This window comes from Trichoderma breve, chromosome 2 (assembly GCF_028502605.1).
Source record: "Trichoderma breve strain T069 chromosome 2, whole genome shotgun sequence".
NCBI lineage: Eukaryota > Fungi > Ascomycota > Sordariomycetes > Hypocreales > Hypocreaceae > Trichoderma > Trichoderma breve.
In genome coordinates, this window is record NC_079233.1 from 6,456,167 (window position 1) to 6,478,221 (window position 22,055).

At 49.4% G+C, this 22,055-nt stretch overlaps 8 protein-coding genes across 8 annotated transcripts; 5 read left to right on the forward strand and 3 right to left on the reverse strand.

Annotated features, from left to right (window-relative positions):
- Positions 1 to 382: 382 nt before the first annotated feature.
- T069G_04181 (ahpC/TSA antioxidant enzyme domain-containing protein) lies at positions 383 to 1,559 on the forward strand (the record flags this gene model as incomplete). The annotated part of the gene is made up of 2 exons (XM_056171391.1): positions 383 to 754; positions 825 to 1,559. The coding sequence occupies 2 exons, from the start codon at positions 383 to 385 to the stop codon at positions 1,557 to 1,559; spliced, it is 1,107 nt and encodes a 368-aa protein (XP_056032283.1).
- Positions 1,560 to 1,827: 268 nt separating this feature from the next.
- T069G_04182 (phosphoribulokinase / uridine kinase family domain-containing protein) lies at positions 1,828 to 2,729 on the reverse strand (the record flags this gene model as incomplete). The annotated part of the gene is made up of 3 exons (XM_056171392.1): positions 1,828 to 2,432; positions 2,501 to 2,530; positions 2,654 to 2,729. The coding sequence occupies 3 exons, from the start codon at positions 2,727 to 2,729 to the stop codon at positions 1,828 to 1,830; spliced, it is 711 nt and encodes a 236-aa protein (XP_056032284.1).
- Positions 2,730 to 3,328: 599 nt separating this feature from the next.
- On the forward strand, positions 3,329 to 4,855 carry T069G_04183 (metallopeptidase family m24 domain-containing protein; the record flags this gene model as incomplete). The annotated part of the gene is made up of 4 exons (XM_056171393.1): positions 3,329 to 3,371; positions 3,430 to 4,565; positions 4,655 to 4,741; positions 4,799 to 4,855. 4 exons carry the CDS (start codon positions 3,329 to 3,331, stop codon positions 4,853 to 4,855), a joined length of 1,323 nt encoding a protein of 440 aa, XP_056032285.1.
- A 1,436-nt stretch (positions 4,856 to 6,291) lies between these two features.
- T069G_04184 (PRELI-like family domain-containing protein) lies at positions 6,292 to 6,855 on the forward strand (the record flags this gene model as incomplete). The annotated part of the gene is made up of 1 exon (XM_056171394.1): positions 6,292 to 6,855. One exon carries the CDS (start codon positions 6,292 to 6,294, stop codon positions 6,853 to 6,855), a length of 564 nt encoding a protein of 187 aa, XP_056032286.1.
- A 1,882-nt stretch (positions 6,856 to 8,737) lies between these two features.
- Positions 8,738 to 10,310, reverse strand: T069G_04185 (HNH endonuclease domain-containing protein; the record flags this gene model as incomplete). The annotated part of the gene is made up of 4 exons (XM_056171395.1): positions 8,738 to 9,111; positions 9,187 to 9,565; positions 9,619 to 9,755; positions 9,830 to 10,310. 4 exons carry the CDS (start codon positions 10,308 to 10,310, stop codon positions 8,738 to 8,740), a joined length of 1,371 nt encoding a protein of 456 aa, XP_056032287.1.
- A 1,482-nt stretch (positions 10,311 to 11,792) lies between these two features.
- On the reverse strand, positions 11,793 to 13,797 carry T069G_04186 (pro-kumamolisin, activation domain-containing protein; the record flags this gene model as incomplete). Its single annotated transcript, XM_056171396.1, has 5 exons — positions 11,793 to 11,955; positions 12,026 to 12,151; positions 12,218 to 12,763; positions 12,835 to 13,067; positions 13,132 to 13,797. The coding sequence occupies 5 exons, from the start codon at positions 13,795 to 13,797 to the stop codon at positions 11,793 to 11,795; spliced, it is 1,734 nt and encodes a 577-aa protein (XP_056032288.1).
- Positions 13,798 to 15,084: 1,287 nt separating this feature from the next.
- On the forward strand, positions 15,085 to 16,271 carry T069G_04187 (short chain dehydrogenase domain-containing protein; the record flags this gene model as incomplete). The annotated part of the gene is made up of 4 exons (XM_056171397.1): positions 15,085 to 15,169; positions 15,239 to 15,910; positions 15,979 to 16,101; positions 16,153 to 16,271. The coding sequence occupies 4 exons, from the start codon at positions 15,085 to 15,087 to the stop codon at positions 16,269 to 16,271; spliced, it is 999 nt and encodes a 332-aa protein (XP_056032289.1).
- Positions 16,272 to 19,661: 3,390 nt separating this feature from the next.
- Positions 19,662 to 21,320, forward strand: T069G_04188 (transmembrane amino acid transporter protein domain-containing protein; the record flags this gene model as incomplete). The annotated part of the gene is made up of 4 exons (XM_056171398.1): positions 19,662 to 19,933; positions 19,976 to 20,566; positions 20,636 to 20,988; positions 21,049 to 21,320. 4 exons carry the CDS (start codon positions 19,662 to 19,664, stop codon positions 21,318 to 21,320), a joined length of 1,488 nt encoding a protein of 495 aa, XP_056032290.1.
- Positions 21,321 to 22,055: the final 735 nt, after the last annotated feature.

Consider the following 22,055-nt stretch of genomic DNA (forward strand, 5'->3'; position numbering starts at 1 on the left):
AGCGATTCGTGTCATCAGCACCAGCTGCTCATGTCACCGCACCGCATGGGGACCCTGAAAAAAGCATTGGTCCGCCGTGGCGCAGCGCAAGAAGAGGACGACGACCGGACGGAGTAACTTGGTTCCCAGGCCGGGACGACAGTTTTCCAAGGTTCAGGTTGCGTTAGCGTCAGATGGAGCTCCAAGCGCCCCTGGCTTTGAAGTCCGATTGCATCGGGGACGTGATGGATATATCATCATAGCTGGCTGCACCCGTCTTTGTTCCTCTCTCTGATTCATCTTGCTTTGTGTGTGGCATTTATTGCTCTCTAGCTACAGCTACTTATATCACCAACTCTTCTCCTTCTTCTCCTTCTTCTGCATCCCCACCAGAGCAGTCGAAATGGCTGACCCAACTGGCCCCCCGCCACACTCGTTTACGGGCATCCTCAAGGACATCGAGCACCAAAATCCGCCCAGGGAAAGCGACGATGTTTCCCAAGGCCACGAAGAGCACCATGCGCTGTCCGAAAAGGCGTCGTCTCATAGGCGGTCAAAGCCGGCTTCCATCGACATCGACAAGACCCAGCCGCAGGACTTTGATGGCGAGCTGTCGACCAACAACGAGCTGCCCTCTGCCAATGTCCAGAAGATGATTGAAGACTACATCGTGCTGGACCGTCATGGCAAGTCGAGGACGTTCAAGAGCCTGTATATGGGCAACAACAAGGCCAGACGAGTGCTCGTCATCTTTATCCGGCACTTTTTCTGCGGCGTATGTCTTTTCTGTTTCTTACTGCTACTCTAGCTCTCCTTGTGACAGCACAGCTAACACCCAGCTCCAGAACTGCCAGGAATACCTCCGCACCTTGTCCGAGCACATTACCCCCGATTCCCTTCTACGACTTCCCATCAGCACCTTCATCACAGTCGTTGGATGCGGCGACCCCGCCCTGATCGACATGTATGCCAAAGAGACGGGCTGCCAGTTCCCCATATACACGGACCCGACTCGATCGCTGTTCGACGCACTGGGCATGGTCAAGACGCTCAATATGGGCGACAAACCCGCATACGCAAAGAAGAGCACATCAAGGGGGATCTTTGACAGCATCGTCCAGGGCCTGAAACAAGTGCCCAAGGGCCTGGCGCTGAAATCTGGTGACCATCGGCAGGTGGGCGGCGAGTTTCTCTACGAGCCGTTCCAGGTTTCGACGCCAGTTACAACGCCGCACGAGGAGCAGCATCCCCAGTTTGGAACGTTTGAGAGGCCGGAAAACGGGAACGGAAACGGCAAGGCCAGAGAAGAGGAGGAGCGGGCTGAAGAGAAGAAGATTACGTGGTGCCACAGGATGAAGACTACGAGGGATCATGTAGAGATACCCGAGCTGATGGAGGTGCTGGGACTGGATAGCCAGGCGCATGTGCCAGACCCCAAAGACGAACAGAGGTGGGTAGAAGCTACGCGGCAGCGAAAGGGTACGGGTGCCACCATGGTCCCTGAGATGAAGAGGCTTAGCCAAGCGGCTCGCGAAAGTGCTGAGCACTCTCATGAACCTGTGGCGGCTGAGAATAACTAAGCATCATCAGTTGATTGGAGAACGTTTTGGATATTTGCCGTTTTACACGTTTTGCAATCCTCTTGGATTTTTCTTTTCTTTGTTGATTGCGTGGATATCAATATTCCCCTTTCTCTTTGCGACTATTTAGTCTTCTTCTTTACCTCTTCTTTTTGAAGCGAGCTGCTACATATTTGCTCGGCGTACATGTTATTTTAGCCTGGTTGCTACTTGTTTTCTATAAAAAAAAAAGTCTGGTTTTTGATCTATGTGTATAAATCGCCATATTCTATTCATGGACCCAGCTTCCATCTTCTCTACTCTGAACCAACTCGTGAACCTGCAACCTGCAGTCTATAATCTCCTTCCCATTTACCAAATCGTTCTCCATCGCCCTCTTATCCCCTTCCTCCACAGTCTTCACAATGCCCGCTCGTACATGCCTCTCCCTCAGCCTCTTCCTCGCCACCTCAAAGTCCACTTCGACGAACCACAGCTCATCAAACAATGCCCCTGCATCACGCCACACGTCCTTGTCCAACGTCAGGTACAGCCCTTCCAAGACAACAATTCGATGAGTCGGCAGTACTGCGATGTCGTTCTCCTTGGGATCCTTCACAGCGTGATCAAACGACGGCGCAAATATCGTTACGGTAGGTGAAATGGGTTCTCGTAAAGACTGTACGAGGGCGAGATACTTGGGGGCGTCGAAAGTGAATGGGGCGCCGCGACGGGCGTGGGCGGTGGCTGGGTCGGGCATGGCGGAGAGGGCGGCGCGGGTGAGGTGGAAGCCGTCCATGGGGACGAAGGCCGCTGGGGGAGGAGACGAGGGTTCATTTTTGAGGGAGAGGGCGTTGATTTTGTCTGTGATGATGTGGGCTAGTGTTGTTTTGCCTGGGGATTTTGTTAGTAGGGAGATGAGAGTGAGAGTGAGAGGTTTGATGAGAGGAAGGGATACGTGCCTGAGCCTGGGATGCCGCCTATGCCGATTACTGTATTGAAGCAGCGTTAGTAATTGGTGATTCTGGTTTTTGAAGTTCCATAAGAATAGAGCAACAGGCTTCTATATCGGTGGCCATAATGCTTTATAAGATATGGATGTGTGACCGGCTTACACAGGCGTTTGTCTTGAGGCGTTTCCTGGAACCTCTTCCAGACCTTGTCCAGCAACTTCTGCACCTGAGGCTCCATGTTATCTTCCGGAACTCATCTATCTGGAGTTGTGAAATATCAGAGGCTTTTCACGGCTTCCGCTTGAAGTTGAAAGCTCTTCGTTTGCTGCCTGATCGACGACTGAATGAGATCCGATGCCGCCCCGCCGATTGTGGTACTGTAGCAAAGCAAACCCCACGTCTCTCCACTGAAATTCCGCATGTACAAATTAATTGTTAGACGAATCATGGATGGACTTGGTATATTTGGCGAAATAAGTTATTTCCGCTTATATACATGTAAAGAGATGATGCTCGTATTTTGATAAACAGGCGAATGTACATGCAATTTGAACGCTGCGATACCGAGAGTATGCCATTGCGGATATATACGGCTCTTTTACATTGCTAAGCTTTCAGACGTGCGACAAGTAAAGCATTGATGTCATCCACCCCTTGTCAAAAGTTTATGACATAAAAGGTTGGTCACTCTGCCATACAAAAAGGCGGTATGAGTGACTGTCGATTAGTGTACACAATTTTGTCAGCACCCATGGCGGGGTTTAGTCGCTGCAGAACCCTCTGCCAAAATTTGATCGCTTGGAAACCTCACACACGACACAACGCAAGTTGGCCAAGATGGCAGCCCAAATCCCCACTGAAGCTCTCAAGGAGCTGAAAGGTGAGCATTTACGTATTACAGCAGACTCGGTATATGCTGACCGCGTACAAAACTTCAGTGGCCGAAGGAACCCAGCCGGCTGGCCAGGCAGGGAACTCGGCCAACGGCCATGCCGAAGACGCTCACGACGGAGAAGACTCCGAAGATGAGGCAGAAGAACCCTCCACCACCGGAGCTGCCAAGAAGAAGAAGAAGAGAAAGCCCAAGAAGAAGAAGAAGGCTCCCACCAGCCAGACCGAGCCTCCCCGGGTAATGGTCAGCCAGCTGTTCCCTAACAAGACGTTTCCCAAGGGCGAGGAGGTCGAGTACGTCAACGACAACGCCTACCGAACCACCAACGAGGAGAAGCGCCACCTCGACAACCTCAACAGCGAGTTTTTGGCCGACTACCGAGAGGCCGCTGAGGTGCACCGTCAAGTGCGACAGTATGCGCAAAAGGTCATCAAGCCCGGCCAGACCCTGACCGAGATTGCCGAGACCATTGAGGATAGTGTGCGTGCTCTTACGGGCCACGCGGGCCTGGAGGAGGGAGATGCTCACATCGCCGGTATGGGCTTCCCATGCGGTCTCAGCTTGAACCACTGTGCCGCTCACTACACTCCCAATGCGGGCAACAAGATGGTGCTGCAGCAGAACGACGTCATGAAGGTGGACTTTGGCGTTCACGTCAACGGAAAGATTGTCGACTCTGCCTTCACCATGGCATTCGAGCCCAAGTACGACCCCTTGCTGGCAGCAGTCAGGGCCGCCACCAACGCCGGTGTGCGCGAAGCAGGCATTGATGCTCGCGTGGGCGAAATTGGTGGTGTCATTCAGGAGGTCATGGAGAGCTACGAGGTCGAGATTGACGGCACGACGTACCCCGTCAAGAGTATCCGCAATCTGACGGGACACACCATCCTGCCGTACAGCATTCACGGAACAAAGGCCGTGCCCATTGTGAAGAGTAACGATCAGACCAAGATGGAGGAGGGCGACGTGTTTGCCATTGAGACATTTGGCAGCACGGGCAACGGATACGTCCGTGATGATGGCGAGGTGTCGCACTATGCAAAGGTTGGCGATGTGCAGCACGTCGACCTCCGCCTCAGCTCGGCCAAGGCGCTCCTGAATGTGATTAACAAGAACTTTGGAACGCTGCCCTTCTGCCGACGATACCTCGACCGCCTTGGCCAGGAGAAGTACCTGTTGGGTGTAAGTGGCCGTACCCCTTACTGGGGGATACTCTTCTTATTATTTTCTCGTTGAATTCTTGATGCTGACGTTTGCTTGCTCGCTTATAGCTCAACAGCCTGGTGCAAAACGACATTGTCGAGGCGTACCCGCCCTTGTGTGATAAGAAGGGCTCGTACACCGCTCAGTATGAGCACGTAAGTTGTCCCTTTTCTGACGTTGGATCATGCAGGAGACTAACACGCTGTCTGCAGACTATACTTATCCGACCCACCGTGAAGGAGGTCATCAGCCGCGGAGAAGACTACTAGAGTCAAGATGGATTCTGGAATACGACATTCTTGATAGTCAGCCGAGGGAGACAAGAGATAAGTCACGGTAGTAGTGGTCGTAGTGGTAGCGGCATTACTAAACGTGTTACTGTTGCTGTTGCTATTGTTGCTGCTACCTGTTGAAGGACCTCAGATAAGGTACCTACCTACCTCGTACTAAGCTACCTACGGATATAGTACAGTAGAGATATAAGAAAAAAGAAACAAAGAATAAGTCAAAGATATTGCGACATGACTGGGTGCAATGATTATTCAGCCTCAATATTGTAGGTATGCTCAATGGCGGTTGTCGGTTGATATCTGCGGGGTGCAATTGAAGAACCCGAGGATGCGGCTGAGTAGGGCAAGGCCATGCTTCTCCGCATCAGATCGAAGCGGCCTTCCCCGGGATCGTGGGATAGCCATAAGGCTTAAACAAAGGAAAATCCATGGATAATCAATCGAACACCAAGAATCCAAAAAGTTGGCATGTTTCCATAATTCTAATCCAATGAGCGGCCCTCGATGACGATCGTCGCCGGCGTCGCCACCGCCTTGTTGCGGTACTGCCGTTTGCTCGCCACAAGAATTTCTCTGCCAAGGTCTGCCTTTATCGAGCCGAGAGCCCAGTTGCCCAGCTTGCGCAGGACCGACCGCCATCACCGGACCGTAGCTGCCCTCTTTGTTGCCCCTCCCATGCATACCGTATTTTTGCTTTGTTCTTGCCCTTTCTTGCCGATTCCCGCACCGCCGAAGTCCAATCAGATCCACTTCCGTCTTCCACCGTCCCGAGGATTTCTCGCTCGGCTGCAGCGGGCCTAACCTGATCCGTGCTGGATGCTCCCTCTTGCGGAATAGCCTCCTCGATAGCCAAGATGACTAAGTCCATGGAAGAGGGAGCCTCACAGCGAAAAAACGAAGAAAAACCTTTTCCGGCGAGGTCGCTTGCTCCGATGCCGAAGCTCCTCTTCTAAGCCCGTTCACATGCGAAGCTGCTCCTGAGGAAAAAACCCGCACGAACCCTCACGGCTGACTAGATTTTTTTTTTCTCTTAACCCCGGCCTCCATATAATTGCGAATTCCCGCCCCCGGATCGTTTCGTTTCTTGATCATTTGCAAGAGTCATACTGTACAACGAAGATCCTGATCCCTTTTTTTCTTTTAATAGACGGCAGCGTTCTTTCATTTACTCCACTGGACCACACCTCGATCGGACATCGCTGAGACGAGTCACAGCGTCAGGCACGCACGCGGTTGATCACTGCCCTAGCCTAGATAACATTGACGACATTGATTGGTTTTATCTTTGCCATCCGCGACCCGCCACCTGCATCGGAGCTTTTTCTTGATATAAACCAACAAACACCCTTTTCCCTCCTTTTCTCCCCCTTCGCTCATTTGCTTCCCCCAATACACCGACACACGAAAACGAAGCAATGAAGGTCTTTTCAAACCAAGTCACCTACGACTACTCGTGGGACGAAGTGTCAACGGCCAACTGGCGCAAGTACGGCCCATGGAACAACAAGTCTGAGCACGTCATCGCCGTCGACACGCTCTCGCGACGAGTCGACCCCGAGACCGGCGTCCTGCGCACCGAGCGCCTCATCACATGCAAGCAGGCCGCCCCCGACTGGATCAAGTCGCTGCTGGGCGGCAACATGGAGGAGAGCTTCGTCTACGAGGCCAGCTACGTCGACCCGCAGAGCAAGACGGTCACAATGGTCAGCCAGAACCTGACGTGGAGCAACCTGGTCCGCGTGCAAGAGGAGGTCGTCTACAAGCCCCTGAGCGACCACCAGACGCAGTTCATCCAGAGCGCCCGCATCACCGCCCTGTGCGGCGGCTGGCAGCGCATCAAGAACGGCATCGAGGACTCGCTGTGCACGCGCTTCAAGGAGAACGCCGTCAAGGGCCGCGAGGGCTTTGAGCGGGTTCTCGAGATGAGCCGCATCGTCTTTGCTGAAGAGAAGGAGAGGCTGCAGCAGCAGCTCATGTAAATTGCATGAGCTTCATCTTGCTCCAAAATGCCTCCAACATGACAAACCCAAACAAACAACAAACAACAACCCATCTCCACTATAACGACCAAACTGTGTTTTTATCATCCTCTCTCCTTTGTTTGGGAAAGACACGGCGGCGGCATATATTTCTCTTTTGCTTTGTTATTTTTTCTGGCGCGGCGTCACGGTTACACAAAAAATGGGAAGAGGTACGAACAAAGAAACGAGAAGAGAAGGGGCCATCACGGCGAGACAAAAAAAGAAGACGAGGAAGAAAAGGATGGCCAGGGTTAATTCGGCTTTTATTTTGTTTGTGTTTTTTCATATATCCTCTACACTATCCTTGCTTTTTGGAGTGGAGGAGATACCAAGATTTTTTTTCTTCTGCTTTAGACAAAAATGGGGGAACGACGACTACATTTGTTTTCTGAGAACGGAAACAAGAAGGGATGTCCGCGCAGCATTAACTGTTTTTACGCTCATGAAATCAGCGTGCGGGCGATGATAGATTTTTGTTTTTTATTGTTTTTGTCTTCTTTATAGAGACTAGAACATGTATATTTAGAAGGGGCGGCTAAGTGCTGCATATCTCCTATTTTTTGTTAGACGGCAATTCAACACTAGATGCCATGGCAAAAGATGCTTGTATTTCTTGGAATTGTGATTGTGATTACATGTAGTTTGGACAATGCGTTTGGATAGAGTGACGTCGCTGTTATGACGTACTTGGATGTAGATTGTTAATCCTTGTCAGTTAATATCTCGGGAGACGAGAAGGGAGGAAACTCCTGGTCGGCAATGTGACCGATGCGATATACTTCACAGCATTTTCAACCTCCCTCGAGGCTTCGAAGATCTCTGGCCTGTTTGTAGGCTCATGTGTGAAGTGTCTGATGAACGAGACCTGCACAGCATTTTGAACCTCACCCGAGGCCATGTAAGGTTCCACCCCAGGTTGTATTTGGGAGTTCATACCGATGTGTATATGTGTAGATGAGGCAGACTAGGCAGACGTGTGTTGGCGGTCTGCGGCTCGCGGCTTAACCCACGGTCCTATTTCACAGCACTTTTACGCTCTCTGAGAGCCTTGGATGTGTTCACCTAGCCTACTTGGGATGGAGATGTCTGTTTGCAATTCCATGGCGGTATATACGAAGCACCTACCTACGAGGTAGGTACTCCAGACACACAAGATATGAAGAAAGCTACCTAGCCCCGTGGTATGAGTTTTAGCCCTTTCGCGGGTCCAAATTGATGAAAAACAAAACCAAACCAGCCAGTAACCGTGTCTTTCACAGCATTTTTAGGCCCCCCCGAGACTGTTTTCAGCCTATTCATAGCTTCGTAGCGGCGGCAGTTACTTGTGCGGGACAAGACGGACAAGACCAATAGAACCATAGCACATACAGAATCCTTGCAAATGCGCAGCAGCTGTGGCCACCTCGCATATTTCACAGCAATTTTAACCCTCCTCCAGACCACATCGCGGGGTAAGGAATAGGTAGGCTATTGCAGGCACTCTTCCATGGCAAATAGACAGGGATGAGACTGCATATAGATTCTGAAAAAGATGGAGGAAGATAAGAGTATACTCAATATTAATAGAGAGACAACAGTGGTTCTTTTCCAATCTAACACGACCCTGTAAATTAAAACTTGTTCAAGTGTCTTCTACTACGGCTACTCTGGCTAGATCACTACCTTATTATCACCCAAGTAGTATTTGCCGTTGTTACTACTATCTCTAGTATCTTCTACTATCGCTATATTACTCTAGTAACTGTTCATATCTCTATATTACTCTAGTATCTGCTACTCCAGTCTACCCACAGCATTTCAGTCTCACTATGACCTGCTGATCCGTAATAGTTCCCTGTTTCTAAAAAGGCTCTTTAAAATCATCACCGGGCTGTCCATCTTCGTCCGTCTCCATCTCGACATCAGTTTCAATGTCAACATCAGTTTCAGCCTTGACATCAGTTTCAATCATGACATCAGTTTCAATCATGACATCAGTTTCAATCTCGATCCCACCCTCAACCTCTTCCCTCCACCGCAACACCTCAGGATAGTTGTTCTCTTCTGAAACAGATGAACAAGTCTCGTCCTCGCTATAGTAATCCATGTATTTCTCATCATCCGACTCCTCCCAGGGTTCTCCAACTGCAGCGCCACATATTGCAGCAACACGACGGAGATCCCATGACATCTTGAGGAGCTGGAAATTAGGTCTATGAGCCGGATTATCCGACTCTAAGGTAAAAGTTTAGCCTGTATTAAGCCTCAAACCGCTTCCTCGATGAGCAGTTTTGTATCCCCAAGATTTACCTTGATTAATGCCACTTTGCGTCGTGAAAGTGCCGAAATCCGCTTCGACAGAGTTGGGCTTGTAATTGCCCTCCCTAAGCCAGTGAAATTGAACGACAACGCCATTTTCTGTCTCTCCTATTGGTTTGAGCGCCATTTTGCAGTCATCGAACCAGGTATGAAGTAGGCCATTCATGGAGATTAGGTTTTGAGGAGATTCTATAATATTACGGTCCTTGATCAATGGAACGAGTTGCGTCACTGTATCTGCGTCCCAAAACATCTCGAGCATATCCGTTATCATAGTTGTATTTTCCGTTCCGTCGACGGGGAAAATATAAGCTTCGTGTGCGTCGGACATGCTGGTGAAACAGCATATATTGTTGTCTCGTCGCTTGCACTAATAATTGTTAGTAGGGTTATATGTCAACAATGGGCGGTCTAGGCACTCACAAGCTTCACTGCCTCGGACATTTGCGTATGATTTGGTGATTGAGCAGTCGGCGCTGGTTGAAGAATGATCGGTTGACTATTTGCCATCAATGGTGCCGCCGCTGACACTCCTTTTTGAGAGCCTCCTTTATTAACAACTGGAGAGCATAGGTTTAGTAAATAATCATTGACGAAGTTTACTATTGGCCAAGATTTCGACAAGGAGACATACATGCTTGGATGCCGTTTACACTCGTGATTTGCCATTGAGAAAGCATCTCATCGACTTCAGTCTGGTTTTTGCGATCATAGTAGCTATCCTCCAACGCAGCAAGTTTCGACTGTAAAACATGCACCGGGGCCACCATGAGGACTGCAAATAGCGCTGCATTAATCCCGCCGCGTGCCGACCAGCACGCAACACGTGTGATTCGGTAAAAAATGCCGCGCCGGATCTCGAAATCAGTCACATAATCATCAACGGGCTGTGTGTCGAGTCTGTCGCATACCAGATTATGGATGCCGTCAGGTGCTTTCTTGGCTAGGTCGATGAGAAATCCGAGTTCGTAGAGGTAGTGCAGCCTCTGCAGCTCCTGTACTTGGTCCTCGTTAAGACTCGTCAACTTACGTAGCTTCCAAAGCTTCTCCAATTGGGTCTTGTCGAGATTTGACATTAGCTCAAGTATGTTATCCTCAGGCGGCGGGGAATCCATGATGGCTCTTTATACTCGGGATTTTAGTCGATAGGTTAAAGATCGAAAAAGAATGGTAGAAGACTGAGGCGTAGATTCGCCCGGGGGGAGGAGTAGTTTATATAGACGGAATAGAAGAAGTAAAAAAGCCTTGCGAAGTTGAACCTTTGCAAGTGGCGTCTCGTGATTGAAAGCTTAGGGTTTGGTCATGGTCAACGGGAGATGTGGCTTGCCGTGAGCTGTTGTGACTAGAAGATGCAGGCTACCTTGGTGATAGCGCCAGATACCAGAGGGATATAGCTATAATAGCAGATACTGGAGGAACATAGACATAGTAGTAGGTACTAGAGGAATATAGAGAATAGTAACAGATACTAGAGAAATATAGAAATAGGGATAGATACTACCTACTACGGTACAGGAATATAGGGACAATGACTTACTAGAAGAAAGTAGTGATAGTATCAGAGAGTGGCTATTTGCAGCATTATAAAATGTCAATATTATAACAACGATAATAAATGGCCTATGAACAAAAGCAAAACGAATGGATTTTATTGTCAATAAAACGATATATTTCTGATCCCATCCCGCCACCCCAGTGGCTTCATAGAGTTCAAGCGTCGACAGGATGCAGAGGCAACGTCTTTTATTCATGTACCGCTGTTGAAGTACCTATCAGTCTATATAAACAGATGTGAGTCTATGTGTAGCTTATATAAATATGCATTTGGTGGAACAGCGCATAACGGACTGCTTCGTAAGGATTCGCTTTGCTCAGGGGCTTCAAGTTCTGCAGGTTCTACCTTTAGTGGTAGCGATGATGGAATCAACTATTATTGGCGTCCTCTCTGCACGGAGTATACGAGTCCTGTCATGGCGTTTTGAGGTAATGCACCTCATGTTTCTTGTTCAATCAGTAAAAGACGATCTATTTTCATAAGTGTCTAACCCCGTGACCAAACCACACTGTATTTTACGAGTTTTCACAGCATTTTTAACCTCACCCGAGGGCTTCATCACACGCCCCGCTTCCCTCCTACTGCACGCCATCCCGGGCTCAGCCATTGACTTAATTCACAGCATCTTTAGTCTTCCAATACACATTGCAACTAATTTTATTGTTGCCACTCTGTTGCCGTTTTCACAGCATTCTAAGCCCTTTCGAGGCTCCATCTTTAGCCTAGTTGTGTGTAACCCCCTATTGCCATCCGGTGGACAAGGCCCCGGGAGAGGTTAAAAATGCTGTGAAATTGGGGGGCCCAAAAGGCTGAGAACCCGCCAGAAAAACAAGCCAATAAAACAAGCTTGAAGAAGAAAAACCACATTAGAAACACGGTTGCGGGGGCCTTAGATTTGCTGTGAAGAACTTACGGTCGAAGTGAATCAACTTCTCCTATTGGTCTGAACTACCGGCATACCCCTAGGTAGGCACCCCGTATAAAACGGTATGGAACTGCAAACAGCTATCTCCAACTAAATATTCTCTCATCTAGCCGTCTCTTACACGCATGACAGATTCAGTAATTTGTCAAACAACGGCGTACCCAATCCCGTCACTGGATCCCAACCCGGTACGGCGCTCCAGCCTGCATTGAGTATCACAGGCGATGCAGCACCTGACATGCTGATGCCGTCGCAGCCAACTGACTTGGACTCCGTAATGCTGTCACTCTCGGGTTAGCATACTCCAAAGTATTATGAACAAGTTCAAGGGAAGTCCAGATCCGACGTACTCTGTAAATGCATCATTACCAATACTGTAGATCCAGGGGTTCAAGAATCCCATAGAAGGCCGCCCTTCCCCGTGTCGATGATCATTGAGCAGGGCGATGAGAGCTGCAAATGCCGGCGCAGACACACTGTATGCCATTGTCAGTCAACCCCAGCGCATGACGTATAAAAAAAGGGGGGGGGGGGAAACATGCCTTGTTCCGGTGAATGAGCTCTCATTTCCATGACTCCAAGATTGGAAGTTTACTCCCTGGGCCGCCACATCTGGGAATCCTCTCCCAGTAGGATTGTAGTAGTCCTTCCACTCCTCTCCATGCAACTCGAGGTATTTCCCAACAGTCTCATCCTGCCATTTCGGGCGATCGAAATAATCGGAAAAGCCACCCGACGAGAAATTAGCTGCTATTTCGGGGCTGATCTCGTAAGTGCCCCCTACACTCGTCACATAGGGGCACGTTGCAGGAAACGATGGCATAAACTTTTGCTTTTTCGTGCCATCATTCGACTGGCATGACATGCCGGGGCCGATGTCGCCAGAAGATACGACAATGGAGACGCCACGGGTGCCAAGCTGTCCAAAAATGTCACAGACTTGCTGGGCGTACGCCTTGGGGAAAAGTTGCTCGTTGGCGCCGTAAGAGATGGATACCACGCTGGGTAGCTGGTCGTCGTCGAGATCCAGGAGGTGGCGGGCGAATTCGAGATATGGCTCGAGCGATTCGCTCTTTGTATCATTCAGGCTATGGTTGTATTTGTCAGTGCCTCCCTTTGAGGTGGAAGTTGGGCAGTCACGAAAAGAAGCAAAACTTACTCCAGGTCCGGAACAATGTCGTGGTTATCACCGCCAGTTGCGTAAAAGCGTACCGGTATGTTGTATCCCAGCGAAATAGCGTACTCCATGTCCGCGTTTGCCTCCCCTTGCGAGGTATCGTTTCCCTGATGGTTTAACCCTCCGTTGACAGATTCGACGGAGAAGCTGGCGTTGGCTGCATAGGGTGCATAGTCGTTTAGAAATTTGGTGATTTGATCAAACTGAGCCGATTGCTAATATCAACATGTTAGTTTCTCTATTATAACATGGTGGAGTGTCCAAGCTGATATGACTTACTCCTACGAAACCGACTATGCCAAAGAGACTGCTTGTCGCAGGCTGCGCACGATAATCACCGACATGATACAACTTTCTCAAGCAGCCGGGGGTGATTGTCGAATTGCATGCCGCCAAATCAACGGGAATCTCTATCTCGTTCTGCTTGGGGTCCGGGCCTGCGACAGGTAAATTGTCGATGGGATATGTCGCTGATACAGGTATCGGGGCATACTGGATGGTCGTGACATGGGTTCCAACGTCCTCTGGCAGAGAAGAAACCGGTATCGTCTGTGAACCCAGAGTCGAGTTATAGCCAGAGCCCAACAGAGATTGAGCCTGTTCAACCTTGATCTCGGCGTGAATGAATTGCCCATCGCTCACAATATCAGCAGCAGCAATACCAGCCTTCAGCAGCCATCCCTTGACGGTATCGGTAGAGACTTGTCGGGGACGGAGCAGAGCTTTGGCTTCTTCTTGGCTAAGATACTTCCCGTATTTCTGGCTTGAGGGGTCAGATACTTGATGGAGAGTCTGCTCGAGGAGTTCGCGACCATCTGGTTGCAAAGCAATGGCAACTTTGGCAAAATTTGCTGGCTGGACCTCCTCTCGAATCACGAGTGGTTCCGCCGTTGGGTGTGAAGTGACCACGGTACCAATACCGAGAAAGAGCAGAAGTGCTCTCATCTTGAGTGCTGCCATCGAGATTCAGTTCAAAGAGGCTCTGGACGTTTGAAGACGTCGTTCCTTGGGGAGAAGAGTGTTTTCCGAATGGAAGTGGGAATGATGCTGCAAATATATTATTACGCTGGATAACTAGGCTACAGGCCAAGTTGTTATACTACATGTACATCTATATGTAACTTAATATTTATAATGGCAAACCCCTCTGTAAAACACCGATACAATAGAAGGCGAAATAGGTGTCGCAGGTTACCTTGCTATAGCAGTATAAGTAGACAGGTAAATTACAGTACTACACTTTGAGTTTTACCATATTCAATTCCACCATTTAGCACTTCTTGGCAGCCTGCCAGTCTATGGCACGGTGCCGGCAGGGGCCCGAGAATTCGGAACGGGCCACCCCAAGGCACGGTACCAGACCTCAATAGGTTTCACTATGGTAGGTAAATAAGGAGTATATACCTATCCATTTTGACAAACAAATCTACAATAAAGAAACAGTACTCGAAAACGCGCCTGGGCCATCGGTATAATACAGTATACCTCACTACATTTAATTAAAGAGAAGTATTACAGGGTTCTTGGCCTTACAGAGAGTCGTTATTCGAAACAGATAAGGACCTAGCTTGCGAATTCAATGCAAGGAGTACTTGGAGCGAATTTCTTTCAGAGGGTTCCTAGGTTTTTCTTCCCCAGAGGGCTTTCCCCAGGGTTTTCCTATATCAGCCGGCGTGTCTAGAATGGCTACTATGTATTAGAGGGAGCGACAATACGTATACCTGGCTCGGCCCGGCCCAATGGCCAATGGCATACTCGTGATGACGGTTCATAAGCGTTATGTAATTATTAGAAGCTTCCAAGTAGGATGATTAGATGTTAAAACGGGTAAAGACAATAGACGGCGTCCTAGTATTACGTTTTCCAGCATTATATTTGCCATGTAAAGGCCGCGAGACAAATCACATCCATGGCGATGATGATGTGAGAGAACTTCAGCCATGTGGAGACAAGCTAGTGCAAGGAACAGATCGTGCATTAACTCCGCTGGCTGACAGCCACTGTTTCGATCTGACTTTTCCCAAAAAGGTCATGCAAGATTGGCTTCCTGGACGGAGATTTTTTGTAAAATCCGGAGTGCAAATCGTTGATCGTTCGGATCATAATGAGTCTCTTCGGCGATAATATCGCCATAATATCGCCGGGAATGGTTACATGTATAAAGGAGCTCGATGAGAGAGTCGGAAGATTTGAAAGCCTCATCGTAACAACAGCTCATAAGTTCAGATCAAAATGACCTCGAATAACAACTTTGGAGCAGAGACAACTGCTGAAGAAGTGGCAGCTTCTTTTCGCGACCAAATTGCTGGAAAGACGAGTTAGTACATGGCCGTTTCCTTTCGCCTTGAAGTCTCGAATCGTAGCAATTGACGGTTGAAACATATAGTTCTCATCACGGGCGTCAGTCCCAATGGACTCGGTGCTGCTACTGCCCAAGCTCTCGCCAAGTATGACCCAGCGAATCTAATCTTCACTGCTCGGACACTCTCCAAGGCCTCTGCCGTAGCTGACACCATCCGGGCTGAGAATCCAAATCTGAAAACGCAGATCCATCTCGTCCATATTGATTTGTCAGACTTAGACAGCGCTCGCCAGGCTGCTGCCAACATCCAAAAGTTGACACCACAAATTGACATCATTATCAACAATGCAGCGGTAATGGCCATGCCAGAGAGAGAGATGACAAAGTATGGGCTCGAAGCACACCTGGTCACCAACTTCCTCGGCCATTTCGTCCTCACGACGCTTCTTTCTCCGCAGTTGAAGGCCGCGGGATCCAAGGCGCGGGTTGTCAACATTGTCAGTGGTGGATTCTACGTCCAGCCGTTCCGTTTCAGTGATTACAACTTTGACGGCGGAAAAGACCTCCCAGAGGACGAGCAGGTCGACGTTGAAAATGCAGAAAAACTCGGCATGGGGTGGGTTACGGTTATGGGCACAGGATACGTTCCATTTTTGGCGTACTCCCAAACCAGTACTGCATTGATGCTCCTCTCTAAGGGACTGGCTGAGGGTTTCTCTGGAGAAAAGATCAACGCCGTTAGTGCGGCTCCTGGAGGTGAGCTAATCATGCTTGGACGGGATATAGTTGAGTTCACGAGTGTACATGCAAGCTGACGTTATCAGTTGTCTTGACGGAACTTCAACGACATCTTCCAGGAGAGTTTAGGAACCAGAAAATGGTATACAAGACTGCAAGCCAGGGAGCTGCAAGCTTTCTCGTCGCTGCTCTGGATCCGAGTCTCGACGGTATGCAATTTTGTCCCGCTAGTTTGGAGAATGAAGCTAATGGTGCTTTAGACCACCCAGGAGCATACATTGATGATTGTCAATGCAAGGATACACCGAAATATGCTCATGACGAAGCAGTTGCTCGTAGACTCTGGACATTGGCTGAATCATGGGCAACAAGCGCGTGAGATTAGAAGCGGGACTGTCAAGAAGAGGGCCATTACTCATATCTTGCAAGGGTCGCCCACCACATGTAACTCTGCGACGTGGACAGAGTATTGAGGCGTACATAGATAACCTTAATCGCAATCAATGGCTCATGAATTATAGTATTTTTGCTTTTTTATCAAGTCAAAGATGAATATTTCACAAGCCATGAAGCCTGAGATTCGAGGCAACGACAGATGCATTTATCGGTGCGGCCATCCACAAAGGGCAAGCAACACCCACGGTTGCCGCTTTGGTGATAGCCTGCCCCAATAAGTGCATTCCGTGTCTCCATTGCGCCACACCAATTTCCACCACGACAGCCTAATTGTAAACCTGCATTTATTTTTTCTTCCTCCTCCTCCATGCATGCATCCTGAACCTTTGTCAATACGCTGCCTGATGGCCATTTCACGTGTGTTCAAACACCGAAATCATGTCTGTTCCGCTTGTCATGCGGCATTTCACACGCCAGCCGCCATCTTGAGCCGGCCCTATTCCGTCTGGTCCTCCGACAAACCCGAGCAAGCATTATACGATCATATGCGAACCTCGCAGCTATTTCGATAGCTATGGCATGACGGAGACATCTCCCAACCATGCTGCAGTATTCATCTGCACTATTTGCGCCATGAAAAGTCTCTGTTGTGCTGTATATGACTCAAAGTCTCCGGCGGTAGTACAGATACCAGACACTGGAGAACACTGTTGCTTATACAGATGACTCTTCAGAGACTCGCTGCGTACCTTGTGCTACGAACTGCGGACCAAAACACTCTGAGAGATCTGATCAGTCGAATTTCATTCATACGAAGCTTGGTGTGATGCCGGATATCCAGTCGCCGCATCAGCCATGTTTGTTCCGATTACATCTCTTACCTTGGGTGCGCGGGATTTTATGGACACGTCGCTCCATACTACGATTTGTGCGGCGGGGCTACCAGCGAGCGCCATACTACACCCATGTTGGTGCGCCCCAGGACCACAACACCCTGATCCAACCGGCTTCGAATATCGCTGCAAGTCTTGCAGAGGCTCTATGGCTTCATGGCATTCGATATCATCATTGAATGCCTCTTCTATGCTCCCCTCTTCCTCCTGGAGGACGGGGAGCTGTCAACGGACCGCACAACAGGGTTGAACACTTTATAACCCCCCGTAAGATCAATTGCTATCGGGGGGTAGAAGGCGCCGTGGTGCAGCGGTCAGGTCAAACTACCCCCCTGAGGATCGAAGGCCAACAACCGAATCGACGACACCGACGACACCCCGAGTTCGAAACCCCGACGAATCGCGAAAAAATCGACAACTTCCTGGACTAAACGGAGCAAGGCAGGGACGCCTGCCTTCTCCACTAGATAGACAGAGATGTAGGCGCCTGGTTTATCCCAAATAGGGTGTAACCTGGCGCCGAACTCTTTTGTCGTTTGTGTCATTTTTTTTTTTTTTCATCACGGGATGTTGATCGATTGATATTTTCTTCAGTGGAGGAGGATATCCGTGATCTGGTGATCTTGGCTGCTTTGTTTTTTTGCGTGAGAGATCTACAGATACTGTATTTCTGTGGGTTGGGGAACTGGCGCAAAGGATTGCGTTGCGTAGCAACACTTGGTGATATCTACGGTAGGTGAAAACTTGGTGTTGAGCGCGTAGAGTCGTAGTTTTGTAGAGCTCAGTGGGAATTTCTTTGGCGGCGTAGGTTCGCCATACCTGCTACACACTATCTGCACAAAAACTCAAGTCCAGAGAATATCTGGTACCTTTCACTAGTCTGGCAAATGCTACAAAAAGAAAAAGAAAAGAAAGAAAACGCCAGTTGCAAAAGAAACAGACTTGTCGACTTTGCAAAAAGATCTGCCAGATTGATCAACGTTTTGGACGTTGAGAGTGCCGGCACGTGCAAACGGTGGCTAGCAAAGCTACGTTCTGAAATAAGCTTAAAATCGCTGGAACCTGGTCCTTTTGGAACTCGCCTAGACTCTGGCCCTGCAGATTGCGCGATACGCTCCAACAATTGCGTGTGCCGCAACTGGACAGTCTATTCGCGACACGAGGATGCTAATTCTTGCTCTCTGCTTGAGCCGACGAGAAAATGCTTCTGCCTAGTCGGAGCTAGAAGAGTCCAGCCGCTGTTTGCGCCGCCAAATGCGGTCAGAAACGCCATTGAATCTTGTTCTACGCGGTAGGCCAGATCTGGTGGCTAAATTCTCCTGCGCAATGTTTCCGTGGAGGACGAGAGACTAACCCGCAAGTGTCTGCTTACTTCTCTCTCAGATTCCAAGATCCAAAGCTGACCAATGGCTACAATGGCCACCCACCGACGGTTCTACGAGTATTGTGCGAAGCACCGTGGCGAGTAAGAATCAGAGATTAAAAGCCTCGATTCCAGGAACAAGCCACGAGAAAGTCTCACCAAGGGCGAATATCTGTTGGCCGCTCACGCAAGAGGCTTGGTCGAAACAGCCACCGAAAACTAGCCCCGTCGCCTTGCCCAATCAACCCAATCATTCATTCGGCGACTCCAGTTCTTTCCTCCCTTGCCAACTTGCGTATCCAAGTTCACCGAGCACGCAAGCAGGCTATCCAATCCTCTTGGTTGGAATGCGACCGACGAGTCGGCGAAGGGCCGTTTGCGACCACCCGCGAAGATCCCCCATCCACTCTCGACGGAGCAAAGGCGGATCAATCGGCAAATTATGTGAGTCGTGCGGAGCATTTTGCAGCAATTGGAGCAAGGCACAAGGCTCGGCCAGGGCTAAAAATGATGCGACTCCACAGGATTCGTCGTGACGGGCTGCAGAGGCGGGCTAGAGGCCCTCAATCCATGCCCGCTAGATCGTGGAGGCGGAATAACGTCATCATTTGGCGAAGACTCTCCGGAGGCTGGCCTGCCTAACAGGTCCGTAGGAACATGGGAATATGGGGCCATTCAGCCATTCTAATGGTGTAGATATGGTCGCGGTGGTTGACGTGCTCGCCAGATCCCTGCCGTCTCTGCGCTAAGGGGCTCTTGGTGGTGCAAATCTTGCCTGCTTTTTTCTCCTACGAGGCCGTTTATTGGGCAGGAAACGGTCTACATACAGACAAGCAGCATCACTGCATGGGAAGGATCGCCGTTTTTATCTCGGGCCCTCGCTGCACCGACGCTCCATCATCCTTCCATCATTCCCATCCTCTTGCTCTTCCTCTACTATCAAAACCACACATAGCCTCCATAGATTTCGAGTCGATGTGCTTGGTTCATTCCTTGGAGTCCCGGTTTATGGTTCAAGCGTATTGATCTTGTTGTTTGGTTATTTCTTCATCTTCCCTTTCTTTCCCATTTCGGCCACTTCATTGTTCCCTTGGGATCACCCCTCCTTGTCGCAACAATGTCTGAGAAATTCAAGACACCACCCGAAGATCTCGAGGCGACGACGTCTCACTCGAGTGGCTTCTCGCGGTTTGCCTCGTTATTTGGCGGCTCCAGCGTTTGGGTTGGTCCCCGTATAGCACCGCTGCCCGCCTACCTCAAGAGCGATCTCTCTGAAAGCGAAGAGTCCAGCGAAGCAATCCTCAACCGACAGCTCGCATCGGAAGATGGCACCTCGATCCAATATCGAACTTGCTCATGGCAAAAGACTGCGGCGCTTCTCTTCAGCGAGTACATCTGCTTGGCCATTATGAGCTTTCCTTGGTCTTACAGCGTGCTGGGTCTCGTCCCCGGCTTGATCTTGACTGTTGTTGTTGCAGCCCTTGTGCTCTATACAAGTCTTGTCCTGTGGGAGTTTTGTCTGCGACATCCAGAGGTGCGCGACGTGTGCGACATTGGCCAGATGCTCTTCTGGGGCAAGGAATGGGCGTGGTGGTTGACTGCCATCATGTTTGTCCTGAACAATACATTTATCCAGGCTCTTCATGTTCTGGTTGGCGCAGAGTACCTCAACACCATGACTGCAAGCGACAAGGTTGGCGGCTGCCGTACCGTTGAGTTTGGCGTCGTGGTCACAGTCATTTGCTTGATTGCGTCTCTGCCTCGCACGTTCAGCATGATGTCCAAGCTCGGTACCGCGTCGGCAATCTTTACCTTTATCTCTGTGTTGCTGGCAACCATCTTTGCGGGTGTTCAGAACAAGCCCGCAGGATACACTGCGGCTCTGGGCTCGCCCATTGTCACGGCTATTCCAGTCAAGGGCACGACTTTTGTCAATGGCATGTCGGCCTTCCTCAACATTAGCTACACCTTTATTGGCCAGATTACGCTCCCCAGTTTCATTGCTGAGATGCGCGATCCTCGGTAAGCTTTCTCGGTTCTCCAATCCATTGTTGTCCTTGTTGCAGTTATACTGACTGGATCGCTATTTAGGGAATTCCCCAAGTCGCTGTGGGCCTGCACGATTGCCGAAATCATCGTCTTCTCCATTGTCGGTGGCGTCATCTATGCTTACACTGGCAACCAATATGTCACGGCTCCGGCGTTTGGATCGTTGGATGATCTCTACAAGAAGGTTTCCTTCTCCTTCATGATCCCAACTCTCATCTTCCTCGGATGCCTGTATGCCTCGGTGACGGCCCGCTTCGTCTTCTTCCGCGCGTTTCGCAACTCGGTGCACATGAATAGCCACACCGTTGTGGGATGGGGAAGCTGGTTCGGCATCCTGCTCGTCACCTGGATTTTCGCCTTTATCATTTCTCAGGTCATTCCCTTCTTTTCTTCACGTAAGTTCTGACCGTTCTGAAGCCACCATCTTTCTCATACTAACGAGTCATTTTACTCAGTCTTGTCCGTCATGTCATCCTTGTTCGACAGTTGGTTCGGCTTCATCTTTTGGGGCGTTGCGTACCTGCGCATGCGAAACGCGGACAAGCAAGTTGGGCGGAAACGCAACAGCATTACTGCAGCGTTCTCCACGGCCGTGAACATTGCCATCATCATCATGGGCGTGTTCTTCCTGACAGTGGGCACATATGCCAGTGTACAGGGCATCATCGATCAATTCGATGCTGGCACAGTCCACGGCGTGTTTTCTTGCAAGAGCAACGGAATATGAAGTCATGAAGATATATATATATATACCCCAAAAAGTAATGAGTTGAAAAAGAAAAGAAAAAGAGGGAAGAAGGGAGCCGATGTTGGCAAACAAGACGGCATCGAGATACATACCCTACCTATATTACCTTACACACATACACATGATGGGCGGCGGCGGAGGTGTACAAATAGATGAGCCGCGTACGGGGGGGCGGAGAAGACGAAATACTTACTACATCTCTCACGATGAATACTTTTTCTTGGAGAGCATTTGCAAAGACCTGCAGAAATGCACGGCGTTTTCCTGGATTTTTCCCGTACGATTTTCCGATTTCGGCGGAAGCTGACTGACTTGTAGATGTAGCGTAAGATTTCGCAGATGCCTCGTAGTCGTAGTTGTAGTTGTACCTGTAGAGGGATGTGATGAAATGATGTGTGAAATAATGATGATGGAAGATGATGATGTAATCAATGTAGTTGGTTTCTAAAAGCCGTTCAGCAGCTGGAGTGACCTTGTTGTGGTTGAGTTGTTGTAGATGAAGACAGAACTTCACGTGTGATCCAACTCTAGGTATTCAATTTCTCATGGGTAGCATTTTCGTATCCTTTTTCCTCGCTGATCATGGCCACAAAAAGCATGGTATGAAAGATTCTTTTTTGCCACTGAAAAGATAGTTACATACTCAACAATTGAATCAGTTGACTAGGATTGCTCAATTGAGATATGATATTCTATTTCAATGTAGCAAAAGTG